Source organism: Gobius niger (genome assembly GCF_951799975.1).
Source record: "Gobius niger genome assembly, chromosome: 20".
Classification (NCBI taxonomy): domain Eukaryota; kingdom Metazoa; phylum Chordata; class Actinopteri; order Gobiiformes; family Gobiidae; genus Gobius; species Gobius niger.
In genome coordinates, this window is record NC_136871.1 from 18,796,133 (window position 1) to 18,815,906 (window position 19,774).

Genomic DNA, 19,774 nt, shown 5'->3' on the forward strand with positions numbered 1-19,774 from the left:
CCATGATGATGAGAAAGAGTGTCCTTACAACTGAGTAGCTCCCAGAAAGTGTTTATTACTTACACCGCATGTAATGTTTCGGTGCTTTGGCCGCATAATATATGTTAATATATCACACACACCCTGTTTAGTCTACTGTATATGAACAACAACAGAGCTGTGCTTGAGTTTGGGCCATCACGGGCAGGTCTGGCCCACTATATGTTGACTATCAGAAGAAACGTGACCATATAGGGCTGTAAAAATGATTGACATGATACAGTTGTTACTACAAAAAAAATGTTTTTTTAATTATTTCTAATTGGTCTAAATAGTCTTAGGGACCAATAATTTGTTGGGACTAATACACCAAATACTGAAATAAAATGCTCATCAGTCATGACTTATAACCATTATCACTTCCCTTGCTCTTTGCTCTTGTGCAAACTCCTCCTGAAGCAGATAATCAATACCATTGGCAACACACTCAACTTTGACACCATCCTCTGCCAACCTCCACCCATTGCCACATCAATCAAAGCACTGCACACATCCCAGACACAACATGTAAGTCTTGTGCTTTTAATTAAAAGCAGCCCGCTAATGCAAAGTGAATGACGCCGATTATCCAACAGTAAGAGTCTTTGTAAGTGCCCCATGGCTCATAAATAATGTCTCTGCCACCATGAGGAACCTGGGAAAGCCATTAAGAGACAGTAAGAGCAGTGTGTGTGTGTGTGTGTGTGTGTGTGTGTGTGTGTGTGTGTGTGTGTGTGTGTGTGTGTGTGTGGCGGGTAGGCACAAACAGAAGGCCTGCCAGGAGCAACCTTGGCAAAAAAGAGACCATCCCGCCAGTGTTCCCCTCCCCAACACCCACCATCTCTATCTATTCCCGTCCTGAACACTGAGGGGATTCCCACTGACCCCTGGCCTCTACAGAGGACAGTCCTGGTCCGCCTCTGCTTCCAGCACCAAACTTTTATTAAAGGGGAGTGGATGGGACATTGATTGATTCTTTGTTCTGAAGATAGCAGAGCAAAATAATGGAGGCTTGGCTCTATTTTGGTCACTTTCCTATCTATTATGCATGAAGCTTGTGCTGGGAAGGGTCTACTCGCTGTGGATAAACACATTGGGATTTAGGGTATTTCAAGTGTGTGTTATGTAGCCACAGAGGCAAGTTTTAGCCCATATGAGTTTTACCCTAGTTTCCTTCACCATCCAGCATCTTCTTCCCCGCTCCTCTTTGGTATGCAGAGCAATGCTCGACTGCAGGGCTGAGTTTGTCATCCACTAGAGCACTATGGCACCCACAAATGGGCTCTGTGTCCGGGCGCAAACAGCAGTTCTGGTGATGGAACAGCCTATGTCACGCAGAAATTGTGTTGGTCGCGATGTGTGCCCGGTGTATGTGCGGCTTGCGTGTGCGTGGGGCTGTTGCTCAGTTAAATTGCATAATCATCTAGCCCACTATCTTTCACGCATGTCGTTTCAAGTCTGAGCTGCTGCTGCTGCTGCGCTGGGGCCAGTGGACGCGCAGAAGTGAATGTTGGAGCGCGACTGTCTCGGTGTGTTATCTCTGACGTGACACAGACGGGGCGAGAAGACGATTAAAATGTCCTGACGTTAACTAATGGAGACGGAGGCGCGGTTGTTCGGGCTACATGTGGACGGCAGGATTGGGATTGAGGAAACCGTGCGCCACAGATGCTGCCGTCACAGAGTCGCGCTGGCGTGAGGTGGAACAGAGGAGGCGCGTCTTTGTGCTGATCCCAGCACCTTTTCATTGTATTAGGTGAAGCACCAGCAAACCTCCGCGTTTAGGGTCCCTCCTCCCATTTTGCCCATCGCCATCCCACGACAGCCTCCGGGAGACGGGGAGGAGAAAGCGAGGACACACCCGCACATACTGTACCCGGCGTTTGCGCGAAGATGCCGCAGACAAACATGAGGTGAAGAGCATCGACTGTCCCGAATTGGAAATTGTTTTTTTTCTTTTTTTCTCCTTCCCTTGGAGACCGGCGAGCTGGTTACCGCAGCGGGTTATTTACCATCGATGCGCTGCGTATTGCCTTTGGCTATAAGGAAAATGACAGTAGGTATGTTCAGAGAATGTGTAGTTGTTTTACGGATGACTATGTTGGCTAATAAGTGCAGCAAAAGGAAACATTTCATAACACAATCTAAAGATGTGCAGTTGCTGTTTTTTGTGTGTTTTTTTTGTGTTGTTTTTTTTTCTGTGTCAGCCCAGTTGATGCAGACAAGAGATGCAGTTTTTTTTTCTTCTCTTGGAACCCATTTCCTTCGGTGGATCAATTATTTATACATGTTTCTGAATATTTTAGATTGAAGCACTAAAACGCACAAATGCCGAGCTATAAAGTCATGCAATGTGAGCCATTCGTGGGCTTTTTCTTTGCGCTGCAGTCAGTCTTGTAGCATCTTTGATTGTTCAGCTGCAGTGTTTTTTGTCATATTCAAGACAGGATGCAGGCTGTGACTTTGCTGCCTATACTGCATTGGCTTGGTCATGCATGGCTTTGCTGCAAAAGGTGGTCCCGGTCGTTTTTTACTGTGTCCACTGCAGCAAATTGGGGCCCTGATTTTGTGTCATTATTATGCTTTTCACCTCTTTTACATGCATGAATTTGATATTCAAGGCACACAGCTCACTTGCATAAGGGCGAGACAGGAGAAATGTCAGCCCAATTCACTCTGGGATTTGAGAAACTTTATATAGGTATGAAATGTTATGAGGCTGCTGAAGGTGAGGCTTCATTTCCCCCATTTTTGGAGTATTTTCTCCTCCCATCTGAATGACACAGCCTTACACAAAACTGCTTTCTCTAACTCACTGTGTCTGTCTGTGTGTCCTACATGCAGTCCGATCCTAGGTGTCACCCTGTGGTCGTCGGGTCTGTACGCTGAGCCCCCTCCCTTTCCTCCCGGCCCGTGCCTGCAGTTGTCCAGGCTGCAGGACCCAGACTCGTTGAAAGGTGCAGGCCTCCTCTCCCTGCAGAATGACTGTTGCCACGGGCGACCCCTCCGACGAGGCGGCCGCTCACCCGGGACACCCCCAGGACTATGACCCTGAGGCGGACCACGAGTGCTGTGAAAGAGTGGTCATCAACATCTCAGGGCTGCGCTTTGAGACACAACTTAAAACTCTGTCACAGTTCCCTGAGACTCTGCTGGGGGACCCCAAGAAAAGAATGCGCTACTTCGACCCGCTGAGGAATGAGTACTTTTTCGACAGGAATAGACCCAGCTTTGACGCCATATTGTATTATTATCAGTCAGGAGGACGGCTTCGTCGCCCGGTCAATGTCACCCTTGATATTTTCTCAGAAGAGATTCGTTTTTATGAGCTGGGCGACGAGGCCATAGAGATATTCCGAGAAGATGAGGGGTTTATCAAAGAGGAGGAGCGTCCCCTTCCTGATAATGAATTTCAGAGACAGGTGTGGCTGTTGTTTGAGTACCCAGAGAGCTCAGGTCCTGCCAGGATAATTGCCATAATCTCTGTCATGGTCATTCTAATATCCATTGTTAGTTTTTGTTTGGAAACCCTTCCCATTTTCCGTAATGATGAGGACGGAATGCACAAAACTCACTCTGAGGTTTTTTCACCTGAGACCAACACTACAATCATCAGATACACATCCACTTACTTCACAGACCCATTCTTTATCCTTGAAACTCTTTGCATTATATGGTTTTCTTTTGAGTTTCTAGTGCGCTTTTTTGCTTGCCCCAGCAAAGCAGGCTTTTTTGGAAATTTAATGAACATTATAGATATTGTTGCTATCATCCCCTACTTCATCACTCTTGGCACAGAGTTAGCAGACAGGCCAGAGGATGGTCAGCCAGGTCAGCAAGCCATGTCTTTAGCCATTCTCAGGGTCATTCGTTTGGTGCGAGTCTTCAGAATTTTTAAGCTTTCACGTCATTCCAAGGGGCTTCAAATCCTGGGCCAGACCCTTAAAGCCAGTATGAGGGAGCTGGGCCTCCTCATTTTCTTCCTCTTTATTGGGGTTATCCTCTTCTCAAGTGCTGTTTACTTTGCTGAAGCAGATGAACCTGAATCGCAGTTTGAAAGCATCCCAGATGCATTTTGGTGGGCGGTTGTGTCCATGACAACAGTTGGCTACGGCGACATGGTCCCAACCACAATAGGTGGGAAGATCGTTGGCTCCCTCTGTGCTATTGCAGGTGTGCTGACCATTGCCTTACCTGTACCTGTCATAGTGTCCAACTTTAATTACTTCTATCATCGGGAGACAGAAGGAGAGGAACAAGCCCAGTTCCTCCAAGTGAATGTGCCCAAGACAGACTCCATTGAGGAGTTGAAGAAGAGCCGCAGTGGTTCCACCATCAGTAAGTCCGACTACATGGAGATCCAAGAGGCTGTCAACAACAGTACTGAGGACTTTCAGGAGGAGAATCTCAAGACGGCCAACTGCACTTTGGCCAATACAAACTATGTAAACATCACCAAAATGCTCACCGATGTGTAGTAACGTGATTACCCTTACAAAGAGGAAAAACTTGAAACAAAGCAACTGGACAGGAAGCTTTTTTAGATTCCTGCCTTTTGCGTGAAGTATATAAGGCAATAGAAGACAGGAAGAAGTCTGTTGTGACTTGCAGCGATATAACATTATAAAGACCATGAGCACATTAAGTCCATACCTTTCACAAGCTTCCCAGCACTTCTGACATCACTAAAAAAAAGATATTGTTAGTACTGAATTTTTGCATGAAGTTGACTTTTATCTGGTTGCTTCAAAATAAAAACAAAACAAGCAGAAAATGATAAAGTAGTCATCAAAAATAACACAAAAAATGGTAAGAATCACAGCAAAAAAAAAAAATCGATTCCTGCTTGAGCTCTCTGTTTCTGTGCCCTTCCCCAAGTCACACTAGATAGCGCTTTCTAAAGAGCACTTTGACTGTGCGCACACAACATATGCTGCTTCCTGGAGCCAATAAAGCCAAACTGTGTTATGCCACACAATTCACAGATCAAAGGTGTTGGCATAAATGCAAGCCCACTTCATTGCTTGCATGGCCTGTGAGTGACTTGTAACGAGGTTGGTGGTAAAGTACACCATGTTATATCAAGGATGAATGACAGCCATCAGCTCTGAGCTTGTGGTTCGACACCGTTTTTCCAAGTAGACATCAGTATCTGATGAATGACTAAGGATGGCCTTGACTGTACACTGCTTTTGTCTGACATACTGTATGTATTGCAAGGCAAGCTTCCCCTTCATTCACCAAAACTGGTCTTATTGCAGAGCTTTGAGGACACTTTGAATGTTTTTTTGTTTGCTTTTTCACAGTTTTACATGCAATGGTACTTATTCATAGAAATACAGTAGGTAGGTGACTTATAGTAACTGTGACTCAGCTGATAGTCAGTATGTAGATAACTACTGTTAATAGTAAACAATAGTTTGTAGAAACTGCATGATGTTTTTACCAAGACGTTCGCTAGTCTCTCAACTGCCACTAGCTTCATCGCACCAGTGTATATACATGTTTTAACACTGCCTTCAGTACAAATACACTTGATGGGTCTAATGGATAAAGTAGCTGGTACTTAAAGCTTATGATAGAGGATTTTATAAGCTAATAATCACATGGCCAATTCCCATCAGGATGCAGTGTCTACTTCAATGTCAGTATAAACATTCCACATAGATATCATTGCCAGGTAAATATACTGTAAGAATAAGACATTTATTTCATTATTGTTGCATAGGTGATAGATGTGCAGTCCTGCCTTTTCACAAGTTGGCACGTCTTCATAATCCAAATAGGACCTTAAGGACTAGTGTTTAGAAAATACTTTCTCTGCCTTTCTCTGGGTTTAGGCTACTTTCGCTAGTGTTGCATGACCTCAAAAACATTCCTAGAAGCATGCATAGAAACTCAAATAAGAAGCCTATGAGATAAAGTTGTTGCAATAGATGTGCTTATTTCTTATGTGCATAAAGTAATGTTGACACAAAAGACAAAACACACCTATATTTTAATAGTAATAATAATATAAAACACATCAGTAATGTTCAAAAATAAGAGAAAACATGTACCATGTTGCACATGCACAATACTGCTATAATTTTATGGTTCTGTATTATTTTGAGATGTTTCTTGCCTAAAGACCTGTTCAGAGTGCCAAAGATTCACTCTAACCATCTTCGGTAATCCTTTCCCATTTATTGCAAATCCAAAACTTGTTCTCAACTTAAGCCAAATGATTGCATTAAACCGTATCTCTGTGACAAAATAGTTTACCATATTCCCAACTTGATATGAAACAAACCTTAAATGGGCTATTTCTTCCTTTGGTGCTTCGGAGTCGAATAATGGCTAAAGTCCCTTGAACAGTATGTTTACATGCAGGTGGAAAAGCTACAATTGCAGCCTTAGAGTCACCTCCGATATGTTCTCATGTAATGATAGAGCATGTCATGCGCTTAACGTTTGTGCTTTTTAACAACAAAAATCTGTAACATGTTTGTTCTTTTCAGACTTGAATATGTATAATTTATATCTTTCCAGCTCGTTGGGATTACAATTTGTACAAGTTGTAGTTTCTTTTATCACAAATCAGTTTCTTCTTTTAACAAAGACTGAACACTTTTAAATTACTTGTGTAAGTACTTTGTGTAATATCCTTGTTTGGTGTAAACATACTGGCAATTTACAATTGAAACATAGATTTACCTTTTCTTTGAGGAATGTATGTTTTTGCAACCACCAAATTATTTTGGGGACACTCCTATTCGACTCTTAAGTTTGGCCATTCTCTAAATATCCAAGCAGTGTAGCCTCTTCAAATGGGTTTGTTTCCAGTTAACATTTCCAATCTTAGCTTGCCTCTGAAAGGTTGGAGGTTAAGGCAGTAGGGTCAATATTAATGTTGCAGATATTGGCTAGCCAATTGATCTTCTGAACTTTCTCCAGTTTTTCTTCTTTGGTCTTTGATCTTTGAGGAAAATGTTACATGCTATTGCTGCCAATGTGTGCTCAGGATGCCTCTTTGAACTGCCTGTAACAAGGCACCTGAACATGTCTTTTTACTCACACTACTGCTTGCATCCAACTTCAAACCATTTTTTATATATATATAAATTTACAATCTTATTATAAGAGGAAAGGGAATGGTTAGTTTGAAGGGATGGACAATAAGGAAATTAAGATTAAATATATATATATAAATATATAGTATCCCCTCAAATTACAGATGTGGGTCATTTTAGTTAAGTTGTAAATCAGTTATTTCCAAAAAAAAAAAATAACGATACAAATTCCCCTAATTATACCATCTATTATACTTGACTGGTGTAGCCATAGCTCGACTGACTGAGCTATTCTTTTACGATCATATTTCAAATGAAAAGCACTGAATCAAATTCAATATAGCTGGAATTGTTGTGCAATAGATCTACTTTAATACTACTAACTACTTTAATACCCAAAATTCACTGCACTATTGCATCATCTGATGCGACTTGTGTCTATCATAACCATCCATCGCTTTGTTTGATTCTGTGATTATTTATATATATGTACGTATGTATGTATGTATGTATGTATGTATATATATATATATATATATATATATATATATATATATATATATATATATACATATATATATATATATATATATGTATGTGTATGTGTGTGTGTATATATATATATATATATATATATATACACACACACACACACATTGGGGCAAAAACATATTTGGCCGAAATCCAATAGGAAGTCTATGAGGAACTGACCAAATACTTTTTTGCCCCACTGTTTATATAAATGCAACATTTATGATCACAATTGTATCACTTAAGATTATTTGTTAACTCAGCAAATGTCAGTGGAATGTCAGTGCAAATGATTTTGATTTGCTCTAAGGACAAGATGTCTGGAGTCGATCTCATCTGCAGATGTAGTCTGTGAAGTTAAACATTCAAACATAAACATTTTGCTTTAATAAGGCTTATTAAAGCCTTTAAAATCCCATGTTTCACCCACTGAGGCGTCCACCAGCAAAGCGGCCTCATGACAAGGGTGCCCCATGGTGTAAGTAATCTATGCAGAAGCTGGTAGTCTGTAAATGTGCTCTTTTGTCTTTTGGTTTGTATCACCTAAATGTTGACCCATTGGGTGCACAGTGCTTCAAATGTGAACCACAACAATATTTATTATCACAAGAATTGAATGTGTTTGTGTTTTTGAATTGTTAGAATCACATTGTCATCTTTAAATGAAAAAAAGAAGGTAAATTGAAAAAGCAATGATCAATATGCAATCTGTGTGAGTGTTAGAGAAAGAAGCTGTATAGTAGTTCACCTCACCCTCGTCACTCCTGCGTCTGCCACTGAGGCCTGAAACGTACATCTACATGGGTACAAGGAATGATTATCTTTCTATGAAATGAAATGTGACAGATATAAATAACAGCCGGTGGATTAATGAACAAGAATCATATCCTCGAATGTTTATGTGAATATTGAGGGAGTAATAGTATTATCTGCACTTTATATAAAGGACAATCCATGGACAAGAGAAGAATGCATTTAATTTTATCAAATGCTCATTATACTTACAAAGAAATATCAATAATGAAGTCAATAACTGAAATGTTGTTGTGTTTTTATTGTGTGCCTTGTCCTCACTGTGTATTTGTAATGAGTTATTGCTTTAAGTGTGCACTATTAGCAAATGCTGTGAACCTTTTTTTGGCATATGTTTTTTACACGATATCTCGCATCTGCAGGTTTTTGACATTTCGCGCGCCATTCATTTATTCCTATCGTTTCAATCCCTCCATTGGGAACAGCAGAGCATTGTGTTTGCCCCGTGCAAATTTGATATCAACAGTTTTCTCGCCAAAATGCAGGTGCTGTCCCTGCTCACTAGAAGCCACAAGTGCCTTAGTCATCAGAATCCAAAATGAGTACGCATCGGAACAAACAACAAAACACAATCTATAGTCATTGCATCAGTTCATTTGTTTTTGCTAACATGGTCCTGAATGACATTGAGCAGATCCTCCTGGAGAGCTCTGGCTTTCCTTTATTCCTGGCCATCTCTAGCCAGCCTGTGTTGTAGCTACAGCCCTGTGTCGTGACCAGAAACAGTGTGACTCTACGCTCCGTTCCTGTCTCCTGCAGTGATTTGTCTTGCTTTGATCCAGCAGTTGCACAGCTCTGCATCTTGGCTGTGAGGAGAGCGGGGCGTGTGGGGAGAGCAGCAGTGGCCCGTGAGAGCGTGGGCTGCTGCAGGTGGCTGCCACTGTTGTCAGGGAGGGGACTGTTGTTTTGTTGAGTGGAGGTAAAACTGCACTCACTCGACCTCTTCTAATTAGGATTATTGCATCGTGGGACCTGCTCATGCAACTGGGCTGCCCGGCATGAAGACCACACTTTATTGTTCACAGCTAATCTGTTCCACCCTCATTAATTCTGCTGTAATAAGGCAGTGAGAGGTGGGTGTCTTTACAACTCTATAGCCCTTTTGGTCCTGGCTTTTAACTAACTAGTTCATATTAAGTTCTGGAAATGACCTGTGCTGTTAAGATGTGTTTCACAAACGTGGATGAGTGGGATGTCCTGTGTCACCTTGTTAAAACAAAGAAGCAGTGCCCTCTAGGGGTCAAGCTGCAGAAACAACTTGATATTATTGATTGGTGGCTGCAAAAGGTGCTCTTTTCTTTTCAAATTTTACCCTGCTATATGTTGTAAGCAAGATAAATCACTGCTGTCCTTTCTTCCCAGACACAACAGGACAAATGTGCCCGCTGTTCCCTGTAGAGCCATATGGCTGATCAATACTTTCATATTGTGTGATAGTGGCATTGAATTTCTGGCTGGATGCGCACACACCCTCCTCTGGCCCTCTGGGGGTGACAAATGGCCTCAGTTAAGGTCAGCCAACCATGCATCCCATTTCACAGAGGACGGCGAACCTGCAACTGAGCACAATCTGCCGGACAGATGCTCCTGAGCTCCAGAGCAAAGCGGGTGAAAACGGTATCAGAGCAGAGACAGAGCATTGCAGGGAACTCCTGTGTGACATAACGGCAAATGTAAAGGGAGGTCATGGTGGTCTTAAGAAGCTCCTGGAGCAGGTGTGGTATAGGCCTCATATTTTTGCTGATATTTTTACTAATCCAGTAAATTGCTGCATTTTGAAATCAAAATCTAATCAATAGCAACATTTTAGCTTCCTTTCTCATTTGTAACATTGCTTTGTCTAAACAAGCTTAGGGCTTAATGTGTACCAAAATAATGTATACAATGATTTTACATATATATATATATTGTAAATTTAAATTCTCCAATGTCAAATCCTAATGATTTATTCTTTTAACAAATAGCTAAGCCTCTAATATTGTGCTCTGTTGGCTCTGTTGGCGTCCAAAGCCACTCACAGCATGAACACGAAACATTGATGTGTTAAATGTTTCAATAAATGTTGAAAACAGAAAAGACAAAAGCATTTAAGTCACTTAAAATCACCTCTTTCAAATATAACTTGTAGCTACCCTTACACAAACTACTAACAATAGCTTTTAAATGTCAGTTCTATGTGTTATGTTATATTATGTTATCACAATGATATCACATCTGCCCCAAAGACAGATGCCATGAGGCATTTAAGATGAAATATACTTTATTCACCCCAAAGGGGAATTTGTCTTGGGCCACAGTGCCACATCTACAGTGTCTCCTTACCGTTTTACACACAACTAAAATTACATACGATTGAGAAGTGCCCCAGAAGTTGGAATGAAGGATTTCTTAAAGCGATTAGTATTATGCCTGATAGGCTTATTAATATTCTCCGTGCAGGACATGTGGTGGGTCACAGGTGACTTTCCTGGGCTGTGCCAGAACTGTCTTCTCATATATCACTTGACAGAATCTCTGCAGGCTGATTTTCATTCAGCGCGCTCCTCACCCGACAGCATTTATACTTGATTTATTTAATTTTGTGCCAGATTTAGATCATTGTATTCCTATACTTCTAATTCTGTAGAGTAAAGTTGCCTGTTTTTGGCAGATCTGTGCAAAGCTTTTGCATTACCTATATGAAACCATGTGCATGTCGACTTGCTTTATCTGCTCAGATTTTACTTTTTCTCTGCTCAGACATTACTTCAGTTCAGATAATGCTGTTGTCATTTAGCTGATGCAGTCTCAGAAAATCACTACTCATTCATACATTATATTACTAATATTTCAGAGTGCCTATTCATTTTACAAAAATATTGATTGAATGGTTATGGAATGATTGATGCCACTGGTGCAACCATACGGCGATCTCCCGTGACCACGCTAGTGATTACGTGATAGTGGCAGGTGTTTCTTGGCCCAGCAGTCACGTGTAAGTTACAAAGAGGAGCGATAGCAAGGCCACTTTAGCTGTGGCCCTATTTATTATTCACTTTTGATCAAGAACTGATAAAACTGTGAAAAGTGTAAAAATAATGAAATGAGAAAATATAGCCTGTCGTAGCTGCAGAACACTGCAATACTGAACAGACTTTCATGAAAGAAATGTGATACATGAAATAAAGACTTTTTAAACTTGTTTTGCAACTTCAGGCACTCAGCCAACACGGCCTTCTGAGTACAGATTGCATTGTATTGTGTTTCTCAGTCTATTTTTGTTTTTTTTGTTTTCCCAACCCTGCAAATGAGCCAGCAAAGTTATACTGAAAGTATCATTGGTTTAGTTAACTCAGCCCTCATCACTTGTGAAAGATTGATAGGCAGTGCATTGTCCCGAAGCAACAGCCCATGCAGCCACACCATAACTACAATGGCCCAGTGGATAAGATCTCTGTGCTGAGCAGTGAATACCTGTCCCCTGACACACTGCATACACTTGGGCCTATACCGCCCATGGAGAGGATCCAGTTTCTGACGTACTAATGTGTGGAGGCAAACCAGGTAACCAGACCACACACAAGGCTGAAAGTTCAGGAGAAATATTGTAAGCTACAGGTAAACTGAAAAAGCTACAGGCATTTCATCAGATAATTATTTGGCAACATTAGAATTAAAACTGCTGTTGCATTATAAAAAATGTTATGTTCAGGTGAAACTCAGGACATTAGAATATCATTAAAATGTGCATTACTTTCTGTTATTTAACTTAAACTGTGAAACTAATATATGATATAGACTCGTTACATACAAAGTGACATATGTCAAACCTTTATTTTCTTTATTTTGATTTTTAATTTGGGTTTTTTTTACAAGCTGAGCCATAATAATCAAAATAAAGGCTTCACATATCTCACTTTGCATGTAATGAGTCTATATCATATATTAGTTTCACAGTTTAAGTTAAATAACAGAAAGAAATGCACGTTTTAATGATATTCTAATGTTTTGAGTTTCACCTGGATATTGATATTTTGTGCACAATTTTCAGACATATTTGAAGTTTGTTTTTTTATGAATTATATACAGAATATATATATATAAACTATATATGTATATAGTTTTTGTCTGAAGTGGGACAACATACATTAATGAACATTAGGACAATGTAAATGTACCTGAATTCGCCAAAAGGCTAGTTTTCACCGGTCGTCCCTCTGCCAGATCTCATAAGGAAACCTAAAAAAGCTGTTAAATATCACATATTACAGTAACATAAAATGGAACAGTGTAAGCAGACATAACAGATAACACATCCACATAACTCACATACACACTCAAATACCAGTTTCAGTGTTCACAGGTTTGCAACTCAACTAGCCATATTGTATTTGGCTTAGCATCAATCTAAGGAACATTTTGAAAATGGTTTCTTTACGCTTGTAACTTTAAGGGTTTTACCAGCACTTTCTTTACAAAATCATGTTCATTCATTCATAGCCTTTTTCCTGATTTCACCACAAGGTGGCCCTGACCACATGACACTCCTCCATTAGGGATTCAATACTCAGCTATATGTGTTGATAGTATTTTCCAAACAGCTCTCACCAGTGACTCCTGCTTATCCCTTTAGTAAACAGAGACAGTAAGGCTGGCTTATGTCCAGCTAACCGTACGTAACCGTGTGAAATTTGAGAGAGAGTGAGCTCCCCAATGTGGTGTACAGGTTCAAGACTTTAGTAGCAAAGAGAAAAATGAGCCTCATGTTTCCACCAGTTGTTAGACTTAAGTGGTGGAGCGGCTGAGTTACAGGCACAGAACCTGGGCTCTCTACTGTCCCTGAAGGTCAACTGAGGTCACAGTCTGGCACTAAGTCACTTTTTACTTATTTAAAATAGGCTACACATTATATTGCGTGCTCGGGCCACTAGGATTCACTCATTTGTGTTTCTTCACTGAAGTTAATTCACGATCTTCTTGTTGAAACAGCTGTCTGTATTATTTACACATAAACACACGACCTTCTGCTAGGGATTTGTACCCACAAAGACTCAGTGGCAGCATGTTTAATCTCTGAGGATGCCGGAATGAAGGGAATTAGCATCTCCAGACACATTTCTACGGTCTGCATTTTAATTAAGAAGCAGGTCAAGACGAATAACATCCATAGTAATATCCACAGAGACACCAGAGACACTGGATTGTGTTGAAATGGGATATCAATGTGTCACAAGCACTTGTACACCATGTCAGCTGAAAATGGAAAGCTAAATAAAAAGGTTATTAACGGTAGCGTAAAATATACTGTGTTTAAACTCACTTTGTCAGCGTATTATTTATTTTATTTTACAAAACTACATCAACATTACATTCTTTGATATATTCTACTGGATCATAAACCAATCAAAGTCTGCGTCTGAGTGCACACTGAGAGAAACATGGTGTGAGAGCGGCTTATGTACGCATAAGTATAAGTATGGGCCCCCCATTAACTTTTCGACATTTTGCCATCCTACGTACCATAAACATAAATATATTTAATTTAAATTTCATGTGGAAGACACACACTAAGTGACACACAATATTGAAGTGAAATGAAATGTATACATGATTTTTTTTAAAATATATAAATAAAAAACTGAAAAGTGTGACGTGCAAAGGCCCCCTTTCCTTTAAAGTGCAACCAATTGCCTTCAGAAGTTGAATGAAGATTTCTGAATGATCACAAGTTGACCCAACGACTGAATAGAGTCTACCTGTGTGCAGTGTTAATTTTGACAACATATTTTAATTTAGTTTTAGTCTTAGTCTTTTGACAAAAATGTAGTTCAAGTAAATTTAGTCGACTAAATTTAAGACAAATTTAGTCGACTTTGCATTGATGATATTCATTATAATCATATTTAATCTTGTTCTTCTGCTTCATGGAGCTGCTCCAACGTGAACAAAGCTCAGAGCTGATCCTTTGGCAGTGAATTTACATGATCTGAGGCTCTTTCAGACGGTCAACAGAAGTTTGGATGATTTTAGTCTCGCCCTTTCATTTTTATCTAGTCTTATTTTGGTCGACTAAAATATCTGGACATTTTAGTCATAGTTTTAGTCTCATATTTATATTTTAGTCGACGAAATTAACACTGCCTGTGTGTAATCTAATGTCAGTTCAAATACAGCTGCTCTGTGTGGTCTATGTGGCCTCCATGTGGCTTCTGGCAAACAGCAAACGGAACTTTTTATGGTTTTCTTTAAAAAAAAAATGGCTTGTTCTAGCTACTCTGCCATAAAGGCCAGATTTGTGCAGCGCATGACTAATAGTTGTTCTGTGGACAGTTTCCCCCACCTGAGCTGTAGCTCTCTGCAGTTCATCCAGGGTAACAGCTGTGGTCAGTGCTGTCCTTGTTCGGTCAGTAAGTTGAGGAGGACGGCCGGGTCTCGGTAGGTTTGCAGTGATGCCAGACTCTTTCCATTCCTGGATGATGTATTTAACTGTACTTTGAGAGATGTTCAAAGCTTTGGAAATCTTTTTATAACCTAACCCAGCTTTCTACTTCTCATCAACTTTATCCCGGACCTGTCTGGTTTGTTCTTGGACTTCATGATGCTTCTGCTCCACAATAGTCTCTAAACAGACCTCTGAGACCATCACAGAGCAGCTGTATTTGAACTGACATTAGATCACACACAGGTAGACTCTATTTAGTCATTGGGGCAACATGTGATCATTCAGAAATCATCAGGCAACTTCTGAAGACAATTGATTGCATTAAAAGGAAAGGGGGGCCGGTACTTAAAGGGAGGCACATACTTATGCAACCCACAGTAGGTACATAATTAACCTCTAACCCCACTGTCTTGAAAAAAGCACAATGGAGACAAGAAAAAAAACAGGGTAAAAACGCTAAAACAAAGTGACAAAAAAAGTGGCAACAACGTGCCAGAAAAGTAACAATGGCACAATAAAAAAGCGAGAAAAAGTATGTCTACAGTGTGATGAAAAAGCAGTATAAAAGCCATAAAAGAGCGTAGAAAAATATGACAAAAACGTGACGAAAGCACGACAAAAAAGTGGCAAAAATTCAATGAAAAACGGAAGAAATCATGACAAGAAAGCAATGACAAAAACAATGAAAAGCAACAAAAACATGACAAAAAAGGCGATAAAATAAGAGACAAAAACGCGTCAAAAATGTGAACGCAGTGACAACGTGACAAAAAGTTACACTCAGTTATTTATTGATTTATTTGATAGGGACTGTCAATATGCCAGATTATAGCAGAGATGCTAGTTTTCCATCTGTCGTCCCAGGGCTGGCAACACAGTTTACAATTTACAATTTACAAAAATGTAAAAAACGAATCACTACAAATACATAAACAACTAAAAGTGTTCACAGGCCTGGTTTTCCTTAAGCCGCTGTTTAAAGTGTGCTATAAAAGTGGCCAGAGTTGGAGTCTCTCTTACTGATAAAGGTCTTTCAAATGAGGCATTACTCTAACCTTTAGGCATCGAGAAGATTTAAGATTGGGGCAAAGCTGAACTAGAGAAAATGGAAAATGTGCTCTGTGGTTAAGAGGTTAAACACAAAGCAAAGAATGTTAATAATTTCTCTATTGTGTTATTTTCATCGGGTTAAATGATTGTAATTGGACTCCAGGAACATTGATTTCTTGTTTTATGATGACGCTGTTTTTGACATTGATATTGACATTTATGTTTGTGGAACGACTACACGTGGAATATGAGACTCACACTGACAGTGATACTCGTCCGTGGTACGCCGTGTTTTTCAGAAAATCAACTATGTGAGGATTGTGTGTAAAGAAAGTCCGATCGGCGAGAATCTCTCCCCATTGGCCGCAACACAGACGTGGGATTTCAGATTAGCACTTGTCTTTTGATTAGTGACATTGGAAATTATCCAAACAATTCAATTAATCTGATAGTATTTACACTGAGCGATTCCCGCAGCTCATCTCTGGTGTTGCATAATCTCCTTAGCCGTCTCCTCAGCCGACGCGGGTGAAACATTCAACCAGAGGCCAAATACGCTTTCCAAACAAGGAAGTGGGTCTGAAATCCTGCTTAAAATGTGTGCGTTTTGGGAAATACTGCAATACTGCTGGATTTCAGGTGTATCTTTTTGGTACAAATTACATGTTTGTTTACCGAGTAAATCCACAGATTCCTAAAATGCCTATACACACAGCGGAAATAACAAACATGAGTTCATTAATATATTAAATCAAAACGTCATTATGCATTATTTTCCGCTATTCTTCTGTCATTGTTGCATTTTCAGCCACTGGGGAAAACTATTGTACTGCCCTTGATCCAACCTTGCCCACTCTTTACAAAGAGAAAGACCTTCTACAACATAGGATTACTATAGGATTAAATGTTGTCGTATTATGCTCTGTTATCAAACAAGGCACTCATGGAAAAAGTGACTCTCAAACGCTCATTGGGCCTTCCCTCTGAATAAAGATGAAAAAAATAAATAATAAACTACTGAGATACAGCCGCCTTAACCACATACAGGATCACTAAAGGGGAAGATTTAATCCTTGCTCTCGGACATGCCCTTTGAAATTCCTGCCTCTAATGGATGAACAACTATCTATAGTATAGTGCTGTTACCTGCCTTTGTTTTATCACCTGTTGCAATTTGACTATTCTAATCTATTGTTTTTTTTAAGTGAAACTCTTCTACGAAAGTCCAAAAGGCAATCTATTTATTTGAAAGCATACAGAAGGATCTGAGGCACTATAGCTGTATAGCTGTACATCGGCAACGCGTACAAACTAAGAGTTTTTCTCGGTGAAGACATGCAACATTAAACATAAAAACATATTACATAGAGTTTGGACAAAAGTACACTATAAAACTTTTAACGGTAGGGCTATGGGGCACACATAAAGAATATCAAAATAAATAAGAAAATATGGTAAGACGACAACAATTGACATAGAACAACAACGGGATTGGATTTACATATTGTGTAGGTGTATAAAGGGATAAAGTGATATAAAGTTCAGTGCATATAACGTGATTACCCAACACGAGTCACAACCAGCCCCATTATTCATATGACCTGTTCTTTACTTCCTGGCGAGAATGCCTCAGATCCTTCTGTATGTTTGCTCAGTGTTGATACCCCTGATCTTTGAAGAGCTAGACACGTTTTGGACCCCTCGATATACTCATTCATCCCTTGATTGTTCAATGAATTTATGTGAATTCATCAATTACGTCAAAAGAATAATTAAATAAAACACTTTTCTCAGGAACTCTCCGGGACCATCAGTAATGAAAATGTGAGAAAACAGCTCATACCAGGCACTAATAATATTAATATATCAGCATGTGACATTTTCTTGTGCAATTTGTACTTTCTTTTTTTATAGAAGGGTGTGAAATACAGTAAAGTGTTAATGAAAGAGATGTGGAAGGATTAAGAATAAGAAAAATGATGCTTTTTTGACTCGAAAACACTTTCTGTTAGTTTTCCAAAGAGATGATAAAGTTACAAACTTTTTTAATTGGGACGATAGAGACTTGTTTAGGCTGAGGTGTAAACTTTACCAATGTCTGTATTGTTTAAAAGTGCGGAATAAGATCCTGTGCAGTTGGTCCTGAATGAATGTATTATAAATAACTGTATTACAGAAGCTTTGGTCAGTCCAAGGAAAAGCTTGGATTTACTTCAAGAATTTGGAAGCACTGGCGTTCCTGCCTGTACAGTAAGTGTAAATAATTATTTTCTTTTTCTTTTAATGCTATGGACCAGGATTCGGTGTCTTAAGGCTTGAATGAATGAATGAAAGAATAACTTTTTGTTAGAGATATTATAGGACTTTATGACCCAAATAGATGAAAATATAATCTGAAAAGAAGAATGAAATGGTGAATAATTAAAAAGTGAGACGCAGCCATGTTCTGAGTTTGATTCCCTAACCCTTAACTCATTCATTATATATATGACTGGAGCTTAAAAGTTGAAGCTTCAAGTTTATTGTTACACTTATGAAATCCCACGATTAACTTGAATGTCCTTTAAGCTTTAGGACGTCTAGTCTGAACGGTCTGAACCCTCTTCAGTTTATTAGTCCTCCTCAAATGCCAATAACAGAGTACTGTTGCATGTTGACTGATAGGGGTTTAAACTGCAGCACCTAATCTTGGCACTGTGCCGCATTAGGCACCATGAGTTCGACTCCCACTCAGACAATTAGCTGAATGGCACCTTATTTTACTGTAGTGCCAAACTGACTTCCCATGGTCTATTTCCATGTATTGATTAGCAATGTTTGTAACAAATATTATGTCAGTAAAACTTTATTATTTTATAATTATAGTATTTTATAGTTCATTATTAAAAAAAATGATAAAGTTTGAAAGGAAAAAGATTGCAATTTGAATGGTTGCAGTTTTTATATCGTTCAGTGCTATAGTGTTTTTTATAAACAAGGTCTATCTCCATTATATTAAAATATTACATTTGAACTAATATACTGTACATCTTTTTATTTTTGCTAATCTAATCGCAAACTCCATCCATCCAATTTCTTCCGCTTTATCCAGGCCGGGTCACAGAGGCAGCAGTCTGAGCAGAGATGCCCAGACGTTCCTGTCCACACAGATCTCTTCCAGGTGTTCTGGGGGGACTCCGAGGCGACACCAGGCCAGGGACATGGTCCCTCTAGCGTGTCCTGAATTGTCTGTGAGACGTCCTCCCAATGGGACATGTCTGGAACACCTCCAGAGGGAGCCAGGGAGGTGACCAGGAGGCATCCAAAACAAATGCCCAAGCCTCCTCAGCTGCTCCTCTGGAAGTGAAGAAGCAGCAGTTCTACTCCGAGCTCCTCACCCTTCCTCTAAGGGTGCGCCCAGCCACCCTGCGAGGAAACTCATTTTGGCTGCTGTGTCCACGATCTTGTCCTTGTCTGCAAACTCAGTACTTGAAGAAATAAAAAGAAAAATGACATATTTTGTCCCAAATCATGCAGTTCTATCGTGTTTATTTCAGAAGAAAATAGATTTATGGTTTGCCTATCGATCCACGTCAAAACTAGTAAATGGTCAGCAGTTTATTAAACCAGTGCAGCGTCAGTGAAGTTCACACATTATAATGCTGACGGAGGAATTGCTTTGTCAACTCAGCCTTCGTGGTAAAGGTGAAACTGTCATGTGAGTGACACTGTAAGCAGGAAAGGCTGGGAGAAAGCCAGGTACAGTGAAAGCAGCAGGCTTTTCCCCGATTGCACTCCTGAGACTTACCTCTTCTACTACTTTTACGGACCGAATTCTTATGCACTTTGTTGTGGCGTATGACTGCAAACGTATCCAGAACGCCACGGTAGGCTATGGCAAGGGGGTTGG

General features: G+C 39.9%; 2 protein-coding genes across 3 annotated transcripts in view; both read left to right on the forward strand.

Moving 5' to 3' along the window:
• LOC306979888 (potassium voltage-gated channel subfamily A member 10) overlaps positions 1-19,774 on the forward strand; it is a 76,095-nt gene that overhangs the window by 46,455 nt on the left and 9,866 nt on the right. The gene's annotated exons all lie outside the window — the stretch shown is intronic.
• On the forward strand, positions 1,507-7,614 carry LOC306979891 (potassium voltage-gated channel subfamily A member 2). 2 transcript variants are annotated; one of them, XM_079579044.1, is made up of 2 exons: positions 1,507-2,078; positions 2,863-7,614. In XM_079579044.1, exon 2 carries the CDS (start codon positions 3,000-3,002, stop codon positions 4,494-4,496), a length of 1,497 nt encoding a protein of 498 aa, XP_079435170.1. In that variant the 5' UTR covers positions 1,507-2,078; positions 2,863-2,999; the 3' UTR covers positions 4,497-7,614. The 2 variants fall into 2 exon arrangements, with proteins under 2 accessions (XP_079435170.1, XP_079435171.1); XM_079579045.1 differs by having other exon boundaries at positions 1,507-2,074.